A 19173-nucleotide genomic window follows, 5' to 3' on the forward strand; every position below is an offset into this window, starting at 1 on the left:
AGAAACAAACCTCTATTTGCCAGCACATCCTGCAACATTTCTTCTTCTCAACCTAATCCGAAGAGGCTATATGAGGCAAATCTTGAAAAGTGTACCTAGAGGATTTTCAAAACTATAGCACTCAGGCACTGGTGGAGGAAGAGGAGTGCGAGGGGAGCGCACTGCCCCCGGCAGTGCAATCCCCAGGGTGCCATTGCGGCTGCCCACCCCCACCCCCGCACCCTGCCCACAGGACGTGCACCCTGCCCCCGCCTGCTTTCCACCCCCCCAGTGCCAGAGCATGAAGCTCCGCCACTGCACTCAGGGGGAGGCTGAAGGCTGGGGTGTGTGAACGTGTTGTGTGAATACATTTTTTAAAAAGCAGTTCTAAACTAAGTTGTTAAAAGTACATTTCTATTTTGAAAATAATAATTCTGAACAGCCAGCTCATAAAAATATCATGGCAGTGTATAATAAAACCATCAAAACATTACCAAATCATGAAATACAGAAAAAAATGGCCAACACTGAATCTAATTACTTCTCTGAAAATGATTGGCAAACCAGAAATTTTTTCAGCAGATGAAATATCAAAATTGTAGGCATTTGTCTGATTTCAATAGGAATAGTATTTCAAAGCACTGGTGGTGTCACAACCCTCACTTTTATGGGAGACGCTTGCTCACTTAAATTTGTTCAAATGTTGGAGAGAATTTGCTAGATGAAGCAAAATGGTTTCTCTAATACACCTTTGACTGAGGTCAAAGGTCCATCTTTCACACAAGTTTCTATGTATTTGTCATTTTCTGTATTTGGCCTCCTTGTCACTCTCTACGAAAACTCTGAAAACAAACCCAGTGCAAGGTTATGTAGATGGACATAACCTTGGGCTAAAGATATATGGGTTGGGTTCCCTTTCTGAGTTCTTCAGAACAAAACAGATGCATGGCAATCTGGGCCAGACTTGGAAGGCCAAACTTTGCCCTCGGTTCTAGATACAAGCCCTCATTCCATCCCCCATGCTCAATGGCTAGTATTTGACTAGCCAATAATAGGTGGGATGGGAGACTTCTGAAGATTTTGTGAGCACAGAGAGAAACACTCATAGAATCCACATGTAAACAATGGCACAAACTACTGAGCTAGTTTTGCCTCACCATGTTTCCAGTTTTGTTTAAGCTCCTTCCTTCTTGGCAGGATTCCAGCTCTCACGTGTGACACAAGGTGTACAATGAGGCAGAAAATTTTAAGAAAAGAGTGTGAGCCATATGTAAACTGAGTAAATCCCTGCATGGCCCAAGTTGCTCATCCTTCATTAGTTTCCCTCCCAGCATTTTTCAGCCCATCTTCTAATCTAAAGATGAACTAGAAACTACATTTCTCAAACTTCATCCACAAAAGCACACATACTGTACTTTAAAAACTACATGTGCACAGATATTCTTGATTAAAAGAATGAGCCAAATATTTTTGGTTATTGTAAGCAGCACAGTCATGTCTTAAATGGGCTCCTCTCGCCCTCAGAGAACAATAATTTAGAATTGCGTACAATTCACATCTAACAGTTCATGCCAGCTAGCTTTATTTTGATTTAAATAATAATAATATGAAGATCTGAGTTTCAAAATACTTCAGAGCCCCTTCCAGAGATGTTTTTATTTAATGCTTTCCAAGGGGGCATTCAGCATGGAAACATGCTTTGAATCAAAAGTGTGTTGTGGGTATGTTGGAGATAGTCTTTACCTCAGCTGAAACTGAAAGAATGAAAGGAAGCAAGCAGCCTGTGGGTTCCTTCCCTTCAGTTTGGGACCCCTTCAGTTTCCCCCTCACACATGAAAGCCCTATGATAGGAGGAGGGATAATTTCCCCTCATGCACTTGTCCCTTTTAGGACAACATGCTCAATGTGACATTTTTCCAAGGGACTTCGCTTGTAAAAACATAACTGTGAAGTTCCCTGTCTATATCCACCAGTCGTGAATGTGTTTTATTAAATTTATTCCTTTTTTCTGAGAGCTTCAGAAAAGGAAAGACCATCAGACATGGGGTGGCTGGTTTTTGCAAAGGGTTCGCCAGAGCCAAGTACATGGCCTGAGGAACTGAACTGTTCAATTGCAAATGATGGCAGATGATAAAGATATCAGGATTGAGCCTTGAGGTCTTTGCCTTTCCTGAATGCTTCAAATATGAAAGGAACAATTGGGATGCACAATTATGCTTCCCTGGCTTCAAAAGTAGATGGATGAACACTTGGGGACAGACTACACCACTGAGGAATTCAGGCCTGTATTCAGGGCTACATTCTCTAAATGTCTTGTCTCATATTAACCTGCCACATGACATTCTCAAAGTCACTCAACTTTTCATGTTTCTAGTTTGCATGCACACCCTGTAGTCTAACTTGCTCTATGATGTATAATTTTGCACTGTAGACCACCTTCGGTGTCCTTGTCACAGAAAGGCAGGGGGAAATGCAAATATAAATACACGAGTACAGGAGAATCTATTCACACCATTTCACCTTCAACAACATCTTCCCCCTCCTGAACCACAAATTCTCTTTTAACAACGGAAGTCCGTGCTAAACAGGAGCATTTAGAACTCCTTAGGGCATCTACATTCACCACAGAATAGCCATGATTCAGAAATGTGCCCATCAGGGTGTTTCTCCCTCAACAAACTTCCCATATGAGACTATGGCTGTATAAAATGCATTTGCATGTGGCATCTCCTCCTGCTATCACAGTGACAGATAGATCCACTTCAGCAGCAATTATAGGAGGTGGCACTTCTAAGATTATGCCACGCTGTGCACATTCCATTGTGAGCACACACCCTCAGCACTTCCTTTACCGCAGCCTTTCCAACCTGATGCCCTTGCAATGTTTTGGACAGAGACCCTGATTTGCTGCTCCTTTGCTGCCATCAGAGATAGTGGTTTTTTTAAGCAACACCTTTAATAGGCATCAAATTTGAACACTGATTCTGTCAATGATGACAGAAAAAGTATCATGGCACCTTAAAGTTATTAGGCCATAAGTTTTTGAGCATGTGATTCAGTGTATTCTAATCTGCGAAAGCTGATGCCTTAATACATTTGCTCCATCTTGAGTGTGCGGCACAAAACTCTTTGCTATTTTTGCTGTAACCAACATAACTATCCCTCTGGAAATTGTCAGTGCAATACCGTAAATAGAGGACAGCTGATTAAAAATGAATGAAATGATCTACCACACACTTAAATATGCAGCAGGAGTCAAAATAGCTGAGTCCTTCCTTAACTTTGGGGTAAAGTTAATTATATGCCATTAAATGAGTACTCTGGGTATAAATTGCCATCGTTAACTTCAGAACAATGGAATGAACAGGTTTGCACTTGGAAGTAAAAACCATATATAAAGCACTTTTTTCAGAAATATGGGTCTACTTCAAAGAAAAGTTAATACACCAAACATAAACATTAATATTTCCTCATCATGGCGCCAACACTGATATTACCATCAAACTAAAACCTCCCATCTCTACTTCTTAAGTGGTATTGCCTACTAAGCAGTTAATTCCTCATTATCCAAATATGCAGTGCAATTGTGTGTTTACTTCTTTCTCTTTCTCTCTCATCTCACTTACTCTAGGAGATTGTTTCATTTAATTCTCTAAAGCTTAGGCATTCAGAATGTTTTTCTCCTACTCTAGTGGTCTGGTAGTAGTTTTTGTCATGTTGTTAGAGAAGGATGGCCAATTTAAACCCAAAAACAAGTTTGGACATGTTTGGTACTTGCATTTTTGCATTTTTTTTTCCAAAGTAGAAAAGAGAAGCATGTTGTCTGGTGGCTACATACTGCCTACTTAATTGAGATAAATTGAGGGATAATGTTTAATTATCTTTGACATGCCAAATCCTTTTCCACCTTGAAAACAGATGAAACACTTCCTTTGTATGCATACTCACTTGCGCTCTCTCTCTGAACTGCTTCAGAGTTTATAACATGCCTTCATCATTTACCACACCCCAAGATCCCTGAACTCTAAAAAATAAATTTCCAAGCAAACTAGGCATATGAGCTTTTAGAATGGTGGGCCATTAAATGATATTTCCTGCCATTTCCCTTGTTCTATGGAATGTTGCTATATAGCAAATATCATCAGCTATTTCCTTCAGACATCTTTTGAAGGCATGCCTCTTTTCTTCAGGCTCTCTCTGGCCGTTAAAGCTGAACTCTGCTTTTCTACAGTGTGATGCTGTGTTGTACTTTTTATAGCCTTTAATGTTGCTTTCAGTGGTTTAGACCATTGGTTTTATTGTGCATTTATGGTTTACTGTATACCTTCTGGATATTTTTAGAAATGGTCTTAAAATAAATAGCTCAATCAAAAGAGGAAGATCTGTGCACACATTTTGTTCCCTATACTGGAATTAACAGAGCAATCATAAATGTGCATATGGTGAGTGAAGTGGTCGGAGATTTGTCCCTTTCAAAGAGTGACCAGCAGGGAGAGCTGTTTGTACCACATGGCTGGCCGTGTGTGTGTGCACGCGCATGCGTGTGCCAAGCTAGCTGTCCTCAGGTGCAATGGAAGACGCTGTCCTATCACCAGTGCTGAAGTAAGATTCAACTGAAAATTCAACCAACTTCCCTAAGTGAAATGGAGGGCAGGAAGGGCACGCCCATTTGTCCACATCTTGCTCCAGACCTACCTGTTAACTCACTCCAGCCAGAGTGGAGAGATGGTTTCTCTCTTGCTTTCTTGCTGCTGTTTGTTTTTTGCTTACTGAATTGCCCCCTCATTTAAATTAGCAGGAGGGAAATTAATTATTTAACAGACCTGATCTGGGTGACTGTCAAGGAAGGAAGGAAGGAAGGAAGGAAGGAAGGAAGGAAGGAAGGAAAGAAAGGGCTTTGAACCCAATGTATCCAAGATTTTCCCAACACAGCCCAGAGCATCCCATTCCACTGGTGGAAATGTTGCTATCATTGCAACTATACCCACAGAGCTTTCTACAGATGAACCAGAGGCCTCCAGGACAAGAAGGCCATGGCCAGCCAGCAGAGGTCCTCCCTGTTGGTGGCCACCCTTCTGCCTCATCCTAAACCCCCTTCAGCCAGTCTTCACCAGGGGTTAGGATTGCTCTGCAAAAGGTCTCCCTTATACTTTCCATTTTCTTTATGAAATGTGCAGTAATCATACTGCATATGACTGTGAAACTTTTTATTATAAGGCTTTAAAATATTGCACCAGTATTCTAGAAGGCATTTATGTTTTATATATGTAAATATGTGTGAGAGCACCTTCTGAAATATGTTGCTTTTAAATGAAAACCAATCTGATCTTGACAGCTTTTAATTTAAAGAATTTTTTTCAGCTCTTTTTCAGGGCCATTATCTGCAATATCATTTTAATGACAACTTCTTAAGATCAGAGTATGTTATAATACAAACATTTCAACCGTCTTCAGAAAGTGGCATCATAAACAAATACAGGACATCCTTTACAGAACAGAAATAATGCTATTGCTCAGCAGCATATCCTTCAATTAAAATGTCAGCAGCACCATCTTGTGGTTCAATCTGTGTATAAATGAATCCAGTCACCTAACTACACAGAGCAGCGGCTATACCTAAAGCGTGATAGTGTTTGCAGTATTTGATACCTTATTTTGCTTCACTACTCAGTCTGTGCCTTCAGACTGCGGATCTTCAGTCATTAACGCTCTGTGTATGTTAACTGGTGGCAAGAAACACCCCTTCCTATATTTACTATGTTTTTGTGATAAAATAAAATTTCAAAATGCATCTGCTCTCCAAGGGCAACGGTAAATGTGAGACTGTCGGGCAGATTCTTAAAAGCTCAACCTTGCCTTCATAAAACATTATGTTATCTCCCTGACAAAGTGCCTTTGGAGATTAACACAGGGCGATGATGGATATAATGTAAAGAGAAATCACAGCAGGTTCTTCCTCCTCCACTCCTCCCCTGAGCACAGTTTCCTTCCTGCTTCACAATTTGCATGTGAGGCAAACACATCAATGAATCACATTACTCTTGCTCCAAAGAGCCTGCTGGATAACTCCAAAGGCTCTAGTCTAGCACCCTGCTCTCACAGGTGCCTAAGAGATGCCCACAACCAGACCTGGAGCACAGCAGCACTCTCCTCACCTGCAATTCTCAGCAACTGGTATCAGGTGAACTACACACTTCTTTTTTAGAGCACTATACAGTGGTACCTCGGGTTACAGATGCTTCAGCTTACAGACGCTTCAGCTTACAGACTCTGCTAACCCAGAAATAGTACCTCGGGGTAAGAACCTTGCTTCAGGATGAGAACAGAAATTGCGCGGCAGCAGCGCAAGGCCCTATTAGCTAAAGTGGTACCTCAGATTAAGAACAGTGTCAGGTTAAGAACGGACCTTCAGAACGAATTAAGTTCTTAACCCAAGGTACCACTGTATATGCATTTATATGTTTGTTTGTTTCTCTCTCTCTCTCTCTCTCTCTCTCTCTCTCTCTGTGTGTGTGTGTGTGTGTGTAAACAGTTTTGAAATTGCTCCAGGAATTAAAGGAATTTTATGACATCCAGAGAAAACCTGACTGGTATTCATGATTTTGACATTTTGTTTGCCTCGCCACTTACAAGATATACCTTGTAAAATATACCTAGTAAAAAATAAAAGCAACAGCCAATAAGGTGAATGTTCCCATTCCCAGAATCAAAGTAAAACATCCACTCTCAAAATAGTACATGTTTGTGCACAACCAATGGAGACCAGGTCAGACTGTCTCCTTGGGTGGAACTAACTTAAAGCTATTTACTTGACGAAAAAGACATACTCCATAATTACAAGCAAATAAACTTGATCCAAAGTGTAGGAAGTTCTGTATCCACAAGGCTCTCTCGTCTCTCTTTTTAGAAAGGAAATTTGATAACGACACGGGATGTGGATCAGAGCAGATATGTGTTAGGACTGATGCATTTATTTCCCTTAAAGTATTTTCCTTGACAAAAGACATCCATTCTCATGCACAAGCAGAGGAAAGGGTGACAGCTCAGGGGAAGTTTAGTGAAAAGCCTGAGCCATTTCTAGTGCAAGATTACCAAAAACAGCTTCTGTTTTTAAACACTTAGTATGCCATCCTGCTTACAGTTACAAGTGCACACGTCTCAAGGATTTCAGTGGATTTTTCACCCTGTAATGGTGTGTTCCACTACAGCCATTAAAAAAATATAATTTTAAACAAATAAGAAAGACTTATTAAAATGTAACTTGTGATTCTTGGCTTCCACGTGTTTTAAGACTAGATGAACTTTGATACAGAAAGCCACTTAAAAGGTAGCTTTCATTAAGTATGTCCCAGCAAACAACATAGACTACAACTTCCATCAGCCCCAGCCAGAAAAGCCAGTGGTCAGGGTGCTGCAGTCCTGCAACATCTGGTGGGGAATGGTGACTGCTATGGGAAGGCTGATCTAGAACAGTGGCTCACGCTCAGTTACAAAGAAGATGGAAGAAGAAGAAGAAGAGGAGGAGGAGGAGGAGGAGTTTGGATTTGATATCCCGCCTTTCACTCCTCTTCAGGAGTCTCAAAGCGGCTAACATTCTCCTTTCCCTTCCTCCCCCACAACAAACACTCTGTGAGGTGAGTGGGGCTGAGAGACTTCAAAGAAGTGTGACTGGCCCAAGGTCACCCAGCAGCTGCATGTGGAGGAGCGGAGACGCGAACCCGGTTCCCCAGATTACGAGACTACCGCTCTTAACCACTACACCACACTGGGAAGAAAGAGGAAGAACTCTCCATAAACTGATTAAAGGAAAAGAACTCTCCTGTAAATAGTGATGCCTATGCTGGTATTTCCTATGGTGCTGCCATCCATCAAGGGAGAAAAATCTATTTCCTCTGTAGAAAAGAGGATATCTCAAAACATGCCACTGAATATAATTCCATGTCCTTGTGACTAACACCTCCAGAAAGTAATTAACCTGCATTGCAACCTATTCATTTCATCCACCTACACACTATTAGGATTCTGCTACCCCATATCCTGGCATGGCACACATTGGCAAAGAAATTGCTTTACATCAGCTAGGGGCACAAAAATACCAGGGACTGATTTGAATTACATTTGCCTGAGTTCCAGCCTTTTATTAATGTGATCACCTGCTACACCTTGTTGTAAGATAATTTGCATATTATACATCCACCCACTGCAAAAGAGCAAACTGAAAGCCCTGGATTTCGAAGGGAGTTCTGTAACAAACACTAATTCTAGGATGTAAGGAATTAAATAGATTCCGGGGGGGGGGGGTTAAACAAACAATTTGCACAACAAAAATCAAGAGTCAAGATGTTACTCGGCACATTCAGTTCTGAACATCATGTGAGATTTTGAAGGAGCAAGCTTATGCTGAATACAGAAAAACCAAACCATTAAGCAGCTTGACCCTATTCAGAGTCAGATGGACTTTTGTGGGGGTGTTGCTTTGTGCCTTTTTTATGAACTGCAGCATTTTGCATGAATGTGTTCGTATTATAATGCATGTCCATTCATACTTTGGTTTTAAATCTGCTGTTAGTTGCTTGGAAGCCATTAGGTGTAACAAATGACTAACAAGGTAAGAACAACAGCAGCAGCAGCAGCAGCAGCAGCGTTTAGGGTAAATAAGCCCACTGAAAGCAATGGGCTGTGGTTCCCCCAACCCTGAATAGGATCAAGTATGTGCTGTTCTCAACTGAGAGATACTTTTAAAAACTCTGGTACAAAAGGTAAAAGCATATGTTGGCTCACAGTTTCCTTTGTCTGCATGTCCCACTTCCATTAGTCATGCCAACAAAGCAGATGATCAGGTCCCCACTCAGCAGAACAATCAGAATTGCTACCAAATGCAGCTGGGTGGTGCTGTTAGGGTTATCTTCCAAATGGGTTATCAGGGTATCTTCCAAATGTCCCACACTGATTCAAAAATATTTGACTGGATCATCATGCACAGATTAATCAGCCTCTATCTCCTGGTGCCTTAGAGATGCTTTGGACTACAACTCCATTAAGCCCCAGTCAGCACACCTATGCTGGTTTAGGCAGATTATTGGTTAATGTTATTTGCAATGTTGCACTATGCTTCTGTAGTTCAAGAAAGAGAGCTTTCTTATTTCAGAGTTTCCATTTCCATGAAATTGCCTGGCAGTTTCACACCCTCCCATTCAGCTCCTCATCCAGAAATGGTGCATAAAGTGTTAAGCTACAGATCTTTAGCACCCTGCCCATGAATCTCTATTCTTTATGGCAATTTAAATAAAACAGATATGTAGAAAAAACTGCAATGTTACACAAGAGACAGACAATATGAGAAACAATGCATGACGAGTATTAGCTTTATTTCAATGTGTGGCTTCAACAGTACAATTATGATACCAATAAAACAAGGAAGTGCAAATCAGCTCATATAACATGCACTCCCAGAACCAGCTGCAATACTGACCATCCTTAAAATTAGAATACAGTGCACCCAGAATTGGCTATTTATCCTCAGTAAGCTAGTTCAAATTAAAATTGAAATCATTAATCACACACACCATGCCACAACTCTAGCAAGTGGTTTTTTTTTCGTGTACGTTCAAATTTATTGCTATGAGTCATTCCATTAGGACCAAGTAGAGTTATCCATGCATGTACTTCTGCACAGGATTTTCGACTGCAAAGCGTACACCTGCCTTTTAGCAGAAAGCTTTCAAATCAGATTAACCACACTCTGTAGAAATCAGCATGCTGAAAGCTTCTGCTCTCCAAGTGCTGCCAACCAAGCTATAAAACCCCAGAAAATATAGTTTAAAAATAAAACGTAACTCCCTTACACTCATGTCAATCTAGATCAGGGCCACTTCCAAGTCAAATGAGCAAAATGCAAAGGTGGCAGTTGAAGGACAAAGGCAAAGGGCTCCCCACTATCATGTGTGGCTAATCCTGCCATGAGATGGAGATGGCTTGAGAGGGAGAAATAGGGTGACCTGGTTTGACTTCATAGTGGGAGGTTTCAGGCCTGCATCACTTAAGGTACCTGAGGCTTGGTCTTGGTATCTTGTGAGACTTAATTGAGAGGAGAGACCTATAAATGTCCAGTTTTCTGGACCAAATTTCCATCTAGTCCTGCATCCTGTATTCCACAGGGGCCAGTGAGATGGCTTTTGGAAGTCTACAAGAAGTCACCAGCCATCTTCAATTGCTATTTCCCATCAACTAATAAGCACATTATTGAAGGACACTGGACCCACTGCAGTTAGTTCCCATTGTTAGGAAAAAGTAAATAGGTTCTGAAAGGGAAAGGCAAAACTCTGTGGGCTGTCCTACCAAAATGGGAAACAGGGCAAGGAAACTAAAGAGAGACACAGGCAGGATTATTTCAAGGTGGGCGTTCCAGTAATTAATGAACCAGATGGAGCGAAGGGAGTTTGGGGGCGAAAATGTTCCCTTCTCTGAGGCAGTATGCAATATTTAAGGAACACAGCTGTTGAGTTCCAGGAAACCTTAGGGGGTAAAGGAAGGGAATCTCAGCCAGGATATAGGGAAAGCTGTCCAAAAGGGCTTGTAAACATGCAAGAGTGGCAGGTGGCTCCAGTGGGGACACAACTTCACACCTCCCTCTGCTTGAAAGGGAAAGAGATGATTTATCCAGCATAGGTCCTAGGGGAGCCGTGCCAGGGAAACATATTGGCTTGCTGTCCATGGCAGTCTTTGGGGGCCCTGCAACATAAAATGGGTCCTTATCTGCTAGTCTTAATAGCTACTGTGTTGTATCATGCTCCTACCAACAGAGTTATGATTTGCTTAATCCACCTCTTTACTACCCTACAGAACAAACAAACTGTGTGATGTTCAAAAAAAGCTGGCAAACACTAGATGTCACAGTTCTGTTCTGTTCTCTTTAAATGTGTCGCATCTCAAAGCAAAAAAAAAAAAAAAAGCCCATGAGCAAATCACAGAAAACATTATAGCACAAGCTGCAAGTGCCAAGATTCCACCAAAATCCAACTCCTTACCATAACAAAGTAAACAACAGAAGATGCTGGGGAAATCAGCAACAGCTTCACCAGTTTTTATCTAGCAAGGCTGCCTTTAATTGTTGCCCAGCAAGCAGATACTCAACAGGTGCAGCTTTTCTCTGTGAAAAGCTGCAATCATTGCTAATGGCAGAGGAACCCTGACAATGTAAGAAAATGGGAGGGGGGGGGTTAAGAAGGAAGCAAGGCAACTTCACTGCAATTTCTGAAAGCCCAACTATTCTCATACAACCCAATAGTTCTCTTGCACATCAAAACTTTCGTGGTTATGGCCGCACTGAAACCCTCGATTTTATTTTGGGGTGGGGGATTTTATTCTGGATAACGGAGCCTTGGCAAGACATCCTTGACCAAGATGAAGGTCACAAAGCAACAACAGGTATAGGACGATTTTTATTCTTCCTGAGGAACTGGGGTTGTGCATGTGCGGTGCCCTTACCTGTTCCAGCAGGAGGCGGCCGCCGGACCCAGTGGCCAGGGCGGTCGCCTGAGTGCATCCACATCACCTCAGCAGGCGCGCCTTCCGCGCCAGTCCTATGACTCGTTGGCGCGCCTCCACCCTGGAGCGCATCTGGTGTTTTCAGACTCCTTCCCTCAGCAATAACATCCGGCTTCGAGCCGGGCAAAGAGGGGAGAGGGGCGCACGGGCGCTCGCCGCCTCCCAAACAGACGCCCCCCCCCCCACGGCGCCCCTTCAGCCCCGTCGGCTGAGAGCCACGGGCAAGACTCACCTGTTTGGGCAGCGGGAACGCCGCTGCTCTTCTTGGCGGCCGCTCCTTCTGCCTCCGCCATGTCGGCTCCCTCGCTCCGGCGCTCCGCCCCGGAGCTGCTCCGTCCCACCCCCGGGGAGCGGAACGTGGCCCGGGCAGGTGAGAGGGAAAAGGCGCGCGCGCCACAAGCAGACCCGGGAGGGAGGGGCGCGTGGCCGGGCTCGGGTGTTTATGGCAGGCAGCGCCATCTAGTGGGCAGGTTGAAGGCGAGGGAGATGATGAGGACGCCGCCGCTGCCGCCTTCTCCTACCCCTGCCTGAGGCGCGACGGAGCCCCGCCATCTCGCCGGGCTGTGGTGCCTTTAAACGGCACGGCCATGGGGAGACTTTCATTGGCTGAGGGATGGGGTGGGGGGCTCCTTGTTGGTCTGCCCGCCCCATTGAAGTCGCTTGGATTGTTCCTGAAGGATTGAGGCTTTTGCCTCGCCCAGAGAACCATTGTTCTGACTGGGGCGTCTGCTCAGCCGACTAAATAAACATGCAACAATAAAGTACGAAGTGGCGCTTCCGCCCGAACGTCTTGAAAGCTGCACATTATTGTATATGGGGCTCAAGGGAGCGGCGGCGGCAGGAGAATTGGCATTTTAATAACTCTCGCTTTATCTTCCGCTCTCGCGTTTATTTCCTTGATTCTGTTGCGATCCAAGCGCCTTTAAGCACCTCAGTCCCTTCGGAATCCTGCACTGTCCGAGCCCTCACCCCCCCGGCTAGACGAGCACTTTGGCTAAGCGTAAGGGGGGGGGGGAGTTTGCAAGAACGAAGGGCCACGGATTAGCATATGCTAATCGAAATAGAAATCCGTTTGGCTAAACTTTGAAATCCACAAAACAGTCGGGAGAAATGAACTGTGAACTTTGGATTAATTGGAGCCAAAGTGCAGCAACGAACAGAAGCAGATGGTGATAAAGCCACGGTTCATTCCATAGCCAGGAGAAGGTGAATGAAATCTAGTACCGATTGTAAAGAAATTACAGCATTATATAACCCAAAGTAAAGAAATAAAAGAATCCTACACAATGCATGCGAAACAGCATTACAATGACCCATTTGAACAGTCAGTGAGTTTAAAAGCATTTCTTGTTTATGCCTCTTTCCTGAGCCGCATTCAGCTTTACCAAGTTAACCTCAGTCTCTGAACATCTAACTGCATTTATTTTCTTGCTTTTGAGGCTTGCAGAGCTCCTTGTAAATTTAAAGGATCCCTTCCAAGCATTATGAATGCTAGTTCATCCACTGGTGTAGTGCATCTACTAGTGCAGAAAGCTCCCTGAGGTCCATCTGACCCTTTTGCAGCAATGGGTACTGAGAAGCTGTGTTTTTCGCACGCAGGCCATGGCTGATCAGCCTCACATGAGTGAGTTGGGAGGGAATGATGTTTGGCAATGAGGATGGAAAGAGATAAATAGGGCAGGGGAGGACATTTGCCATTCAACAGCACTCCTGATGCGTTTTTCTTTAAAATTCAACAGTATAGTCATTTGGTTTGCTATTGCTAAATCAGAAAGTTATACTAAACGTATAGTGATGATTTTGGCAGCTGCCTCATTGGTTGGTTTCTAAAAGATTGTTGCACCAGAGCAAAGGAGAGTCCAGCCTTGTTGGTAGGAAGAGGGGATTATATTATGTGTTGCCACTGTCCTGTCTTGTCCCTGAAATCTGATTTTGCTACTTTTGGCACACTCAGAATGCCTAATGGGAGGTTTTTTTTGTAGGGGACCCTCCCACTTTCCAACAACAGACCTCCACCTCCACAAACACACCTGCCACCCTATTTTTGAATGGCCCTCAAGTCCAAAAGCATTGCCAGGAAGAGTGCACAAGTATTTGCATGGTACTTTGGATCCTGGTCATAATCTCCTGAGCTGCTGCACCAGTGCAACTTTCATGAGGGTACAAAGACAACTCCAGGGCAATACTCATGCAGCAGCTTTTATAGCTTATCATCACTAAACTAATATTTTTTTTAAAAAAAACAACACTACCAACTAAACCAGGCTTCTTCTGTTCTGGTACAGAAGCAAGAACTCAGACTGTGCCAGGCTTCTATTGAGAGACAAAAGCACTCAATTTAGCTACTGGCCCACCTCAGCCCTTTTGATGATTTAAGACTAGCACTAAACTGAAAGTATGTGAGAGCAGTTTTCAGTGCACTGGTGACTAATTAGTGTATGGTCAAGTGTACTAAGATCCTATCAGTTATTTCCCCACTGCTTAAAAAATGCATCTGCACATTTCTTTGATGTACAAATTGATGGGTAGCTTTTCTAACTTCTACAGATTTTTAGACACATTTCCTCTGTACTGTACTTCTGTAAGGATGTTTCTGCCTGCTATATTTTCACTAACAGGACCCTTTAATTATTCACCATTTCCTCCTGTTTGTTCAGATCTTTCAATTACAACTTTAAACCCAGTAAGTCAAGAAATCTTATCAGAATTGTGCATCATTTTTTATTCCTAAAATGTATATCACAATGGATAGCTTTAGAACAAGCTAACAGTACTATATGTATTTTCAGGCATATGTAACTGGTACAGTTCAGTAGTACATAAACAACACTAAAAACAAATTGCACTGTAGACCAGGATTTAAGTTACTAAAATAAAAACAATATAAACATTTATAAAAGACTGTAAGTACCAAGTATAATATTCAGCATACTAGAAGGAAAAAGCTACCAAATAAGCTTTACACAATCATTTCAGTTACTTATTCCACCCCAAATTATGAAAACATGCAAGAGCCTCAGAACAATGCCTTCAGTCCTTGGGAAGACAATACCCATGGGGCCTTGTTTCTCCCACTGCCCAAAACCTACCCCTTCTACTGAGGCACCCACCCCACCCCAGGCAAGCTGCAAAGCCACCCTGAGATTGAACTAATAGGTCTCCCATCATTCTCTTCTGCAGGCTGAGAAAAAGAGACTGAGTCTCAGAAAACACCCTGCCCCCATCACAGGCTCTGGTTACACATATTAACGCAGAAAGCTAATTTTCACATTTGCTTCGTTGATGTGGAATCACATGAAATCGTACAATGGGTCTTTGCAATATTTACATGGGTTTTGTTAATTATAGCCGCTGTTCCATCATTTTAGAAAAAGAGAAGATTCTGTGTAAAAAAATATTTAAAACTAAAATAAAATTTAATGTTGTAGACAGGTCTCTCAGGAACGTTAGGAGTAGACGCAGCCAGAAAGCTGCAGTGTCCTTAGCAACAGTAAACAAATACTGGATTAAAGTGCAACAGCATTTTTATCTTTTTTTAATACAGAACTCCTGTTCCGGGCTGCTGGAAAGCTCCAGTTCTCTTCAGAGATGGAGGAATCCCTTCAGTCGGGGTCAGGTGTGCTTCTCTCGGAAGTCAGTGATGGCCTTCCACAGTGTACATAAAATCCCACCTCTGCAAAAGAAAGTCACAGCAGGCTTTTTTTTTTGTTCTGTTTTGCTTTGTTTTACTCACAACAAACAGTATTTTCACTGGCAAAATGTCTTCATTCAGACACCTTGTGTGCTTCTTCAGCAGAAACTATGCAGATTAATTTTAGCTCCTATCAATCACTGTGCAATAATGACATCCTAATGGAGATTTTTATGTATATCTTATAATTAAATGCAGTGCACTAGCTACATAATTGATAAAATGTACTAGTTTAGTTTTAGCTATCAAATACATTAAAAAGCAACACAATTTGTATAAATGCATTATAAATAAGGATTCAATATGTATATGTGAAAGATTATGTCAGTCTAAGAAGCTTGTAAATAAAAGTAATCGATTCACTGGAATAATAATAAGCCCTTTGATAAAATAAGTACTACAAATTGTTGTTTTTTAAAAAAACAAAAAACACTTGGTTACCTGAGTCTAAGGCATTTTAGATCATCTCGAGTAACATAGCAGAGAACGTCCATTAGTGTGTAGTCTTCGGCCAAAAACTAAAACAAGAAATCTATGATGAAAGTTATGCTGATTGTGCCACTGGTTATCACTCTTGCTTTATTCTCAGGGTTATACAATATCCCTGATTAAATCAAAGTCTATTTGTCTGAAAGATACACAGAGCACATGTAACTTATGAAGAAAAGTGTAAAATGAATGTGTAAGAGTAATGTAATATTTTTGTTTAATACTTTAGTTCTTTATGTGCCCATAAGAGCCAAGTAAGAGAACCATGGTGTTCTGGATTCTTTTTTACAGAATTCTGGAACTTACACTGTAAAGACTCTAACAAAGACAACTGAGCTTTGGTCAGAGGCAGTGCATAAAGAACCAGATGAACTGCTCAAAATTAAGCAGTCTGCTAGTCATTAGTGCATTAGCATTTTTACACTCAAGTTCAGGGCTGTGGAACCGGTGGCCCTTCGGATACTGTTGGACTCCAACTCCCAGTCAGCATGGTCAGAGGTCAATCATGATGGGTGCTGGAGTCTATCAGCAGCACCAGGAGGACCACAGGTTTCTCTACCTCTACTCTAGACATTAAGAATTTCAGCTATAAGCATTTAAAACAACAACAGCCCAACAACAGGAGTCTATAAACCATTTAGAATTTATTTTTTAACAGAAGCCATGGGACTAAGCAAAGTTGCAAGTAGAAGATTGCTTGTTTAGCTGCTTTGTAGATTGCAATAAAGTCACAGAAGGTTTTATCTAGGAGTCGTCGTCAAGGTTGGGGCTGAATGCGTGCACTGGAAAAGCCAATCTAGGCATTTCTACCAATGCATCCATGCAACCCTGACCTCGCTAGCATCCTGGCCCACCCAGATGAGCAGTTAGTGACACCAGTGTCAAGAAGGTGACTCCTTATGACACCGTCAGCTCCTGATTTGTTCACTCACCCAAAAAAGTTTGTTTGACTTAATGGTAGTTTACAGAGATTCTTCACACTTATCCCCTGAATGCCCATAGCTCAGTGGCAGAACACATATGTGACATATGTAGAAAGCCTACACCTCAGCTGTAGTACAGTGACATTGGACCAAGTAATAAATAATAAAAGTAGCTCATGACTGAACTAGTGATCCAGTGATCAGACATAATATATTTCAACACACGATATTAATTCAAATCCAGGAAGGATGAACAAATATAGCAATTCTTTTTATGCTTTTTATACACATCAGATTTTCTTCCCTTTATTCGATTTCCCCCCTCATCAAACAGATAGATAAAGCAACGTTTAAAGGTTTGCAAACTAAACCTCTGGGTCTAGCAAAATCACAAACAGAACATACCTAATAAAATATCTTTCCTACCCTGTTTATGGTTTCTTCATCAGCACCATGAACTCTCAGCCAATTAGTAAGATCTGGATCTTCAACCCCTCCATCAGTTGTGCTATGGTGAGACAGAGACGTGCCAGGAATAGCTGAAACAAATTTTTTGAGACTGGTAAGTTAGTGCATTTTTACATTTACATGGACCCATAAACTTCCTCCAACCTTTATGTGGAATTTTACATCATGTGCCCTATCGCCAATGGGGCGAAATGCTAGATAAAGACTGTGAACTTCAGAACTGAGCTTGTGCTAATTATGATCAGCAGCCAATATGAAGAAATGGCAGGGAAGGACTGTACCCACTACCCATATAATTATGCCATTTGTCATTTTAAGTGACTTGATATGGGAGAACCCATTTAGAAGAAAAATATTTGTTCACGATCCTTGTGTACATAAAGTGCAGCTAGCTAAAAAACATCATGTATGGTTCAAATTTACGTGAATTGTTTTTTTAAAAAAGAGGTAACAAAAATGGACCTAAATCGTCCACAAAATAGTTATTTCAGCTGAGTGACTGAAAATAATGTGTGCTAGAACGTAAGATTAGAAGAAATCTTAGTTTGTATGTGTAAATAACATAGTGCAAAGCTTTGTGAATTATAGATAAGTGATTACTGAGTGGCAAAAGGCACCCAAATCTTATCAGATCTGTTGTCAGAATTCTTTCATAAGATCTGCCATGCCGAATTACAACAAGGTCGAGCCTTGTGACAATTAATTTGAATTGTTGCAGGGAAACCTCATGGGCATTTGCTTTGCTCTGTATTTAACAAAAGTGAGTTCTACCATTCCATTTTGTGGTCTAGGTTTCTGCTCCTGCTTACTCTGGGTAAAGCTTCACAATGACCAGTGTCAGTGCTTACACACAAATAATAAAACTAGGCATGTTACAGATTTCTTTTTTTAAAAAACCCAACAACCTAGAAATAAAATTCAGAGAGAATCTTGCTGTTAGCTAGTAACGTATAAATCTTTGTTCTAAGTAAAATTGGTAAAACACTTGCTTTACTGATGCTATACAGTATGCGAAATAATATGCATGCTATGGGTATACCATATGCCTGTTTCAAAAAACTAACTGCCTAGAAAATGTGATAAAGGGTCTTAAACAAAGGAGGCAAAACAACCAAAATGAAAAAGATGGGTCAGGGTACATGTGAAGGCTTTGACTGCTCAGTCTTCTTTTGAAAAGTGCTTTGAGGAGCAATTGCCTTTGAAGATTATAGTGGAGCACCTATTGGTTGAGTCCTAAGCTTCAGGTGTTTGATCTCCTGTTCCTTTTCTTCTATAGCGTGATGCAACAGGGCTTGAAATTCTCTCTCCTTCTGCACTAGCTCTTCCAGTAGTCTGTTAAGGAAGTCAGAGAGATGAAAGGAAAGAGTTACATTTCACTGTGTGTTTGCCAAGGCAAGAACATGAAGTGAAAAGCAAAAAAATGCAGAACTGCATTAGTAATTCCCCAAAGCTACTTCCATATCTTCACACAACTTCCATGACAAACAAGACTACCATAAAGCAAGGTTCTATATGCTGTTCTGTGAAACAGCCCACCAAGAATGAAGGATCCCAGAGCAAGTCCTTTAGACTCAAGGTAAAACATTACATGAAACAAATGCTAAGAAAGGAAAGGAAGAAATTAGGTGGTGATAATTTTATGCAGTTGCAAATTATTATGCGTGACAAAGGAGTGCATATATGTAGCAAGTAGGGAGAGGAGGTGAAATGAACAAGAGACCATCCAGTCAACAACACCTTTCTCATCTTGCTTCCTTGTCTCCACCCCACTGCCAACCAACCAACTGTTAGACAACACAGACAAAAAGATTATTTCCCCACCTGCTTGCCAGTGTGTAATGCAAACAGGGAATGCACCTTTGCCTCTTAAATTGGAGCTTGGATTAAATAATATGTGACATAAAGAGAAGCAAATGACCCTCCCCTACACAAATATCCCTCTATTGTTCTTCATATGAGTCCTTCACAAAAGCCTGTACTGCGATGAAAAGGTGGGGCAGGACTGTGTCTGCTTCCAGTGTAATGATGAGTGGAGGATCATTGGCCTTCTCTATAATTTCCCACCCCACTTCCTTT

At 41.8% G+C, this 19173-nt stretch overlaps 2 protein-coding genes across 10 annotated transcripts in view; both read right to left on the reverse strand.

Moving 5' to 3' along the window:
* The window catches only part of MAP7 (microtubule associated protein 7), a 96635-nt gene extending 84725 nt beyond the window's left edge, over positions 1-11910 (reverse strand). Inside the window, exon 1 of one of the 4 annotated variants that reach the window (XM_083498120.1) lies at positions 11759-11910. In XM_083498120.1, coding sequence (XP_083354246.1) covers positions 11759-11819 — 61 coding nt within the window. In that variant the 5' untranslated portion in view covers positions 11820-11910. Of the gene's footprint in view, positions 1-11466; positions 11550-11758 lie in introns of those variants that run through there. The other 3 variants (XM_083498122.1, XM_083498119.1, XM_083498121.1) reach the window with 3 other exon arrangements.
* A 2323-nt stretch (positions 11911-14233) lies between these two features.
* The window catches only part of MAP3K5 (mitogen-activated protein kinase kinase kinase 5), a 97648-nt gene continuing 92708 nt past the window's right edge, over positions 14234-19173 (reverse strand). For 2 of the 6 annotated variants that reach the window (XR_014524828.1, XR_014524830.1), the window contains exons 27-30: positions 18317-18429; positions 17056-17168; positions 15659-15749; positions 14234-15199 (exon numbers count right to left, since the gene is read on the reverse strand). Coding sequence is in view for 2 of the 6 variants with exons in the window: in XM_083498045.1 (XP_083354171.1) it covers positions 15139-15199; positions 15659-15735; positions 17056-17168; positions 18317-18429 (364 nt within the window). In the remaining 4 variants the exon portion in view is untranslated. Of the gene's footprint in view, positions 15200-15658; positions 15750-17034; positions 17169-18316; positions 18430-19173 lie in introns of all 6 variants that reach the window. The other 4 variants (XR_014524829.1, XR_014524831.1, XM_083498045.1 and 1 more) reach the window with 2 other exon arrangements.

This window comes from Podarcis liolepis (assembly GCF_965112155.1).
Source record: "Podarcis liolepis genome assembly, chromosome: 3".
Taxonomy (NCBI): Eukaryota; Metazoa; Chordata; class Lepidosauria; order Squamata; family Lacertidae; genus Podarcis; species Podarcis liolepis.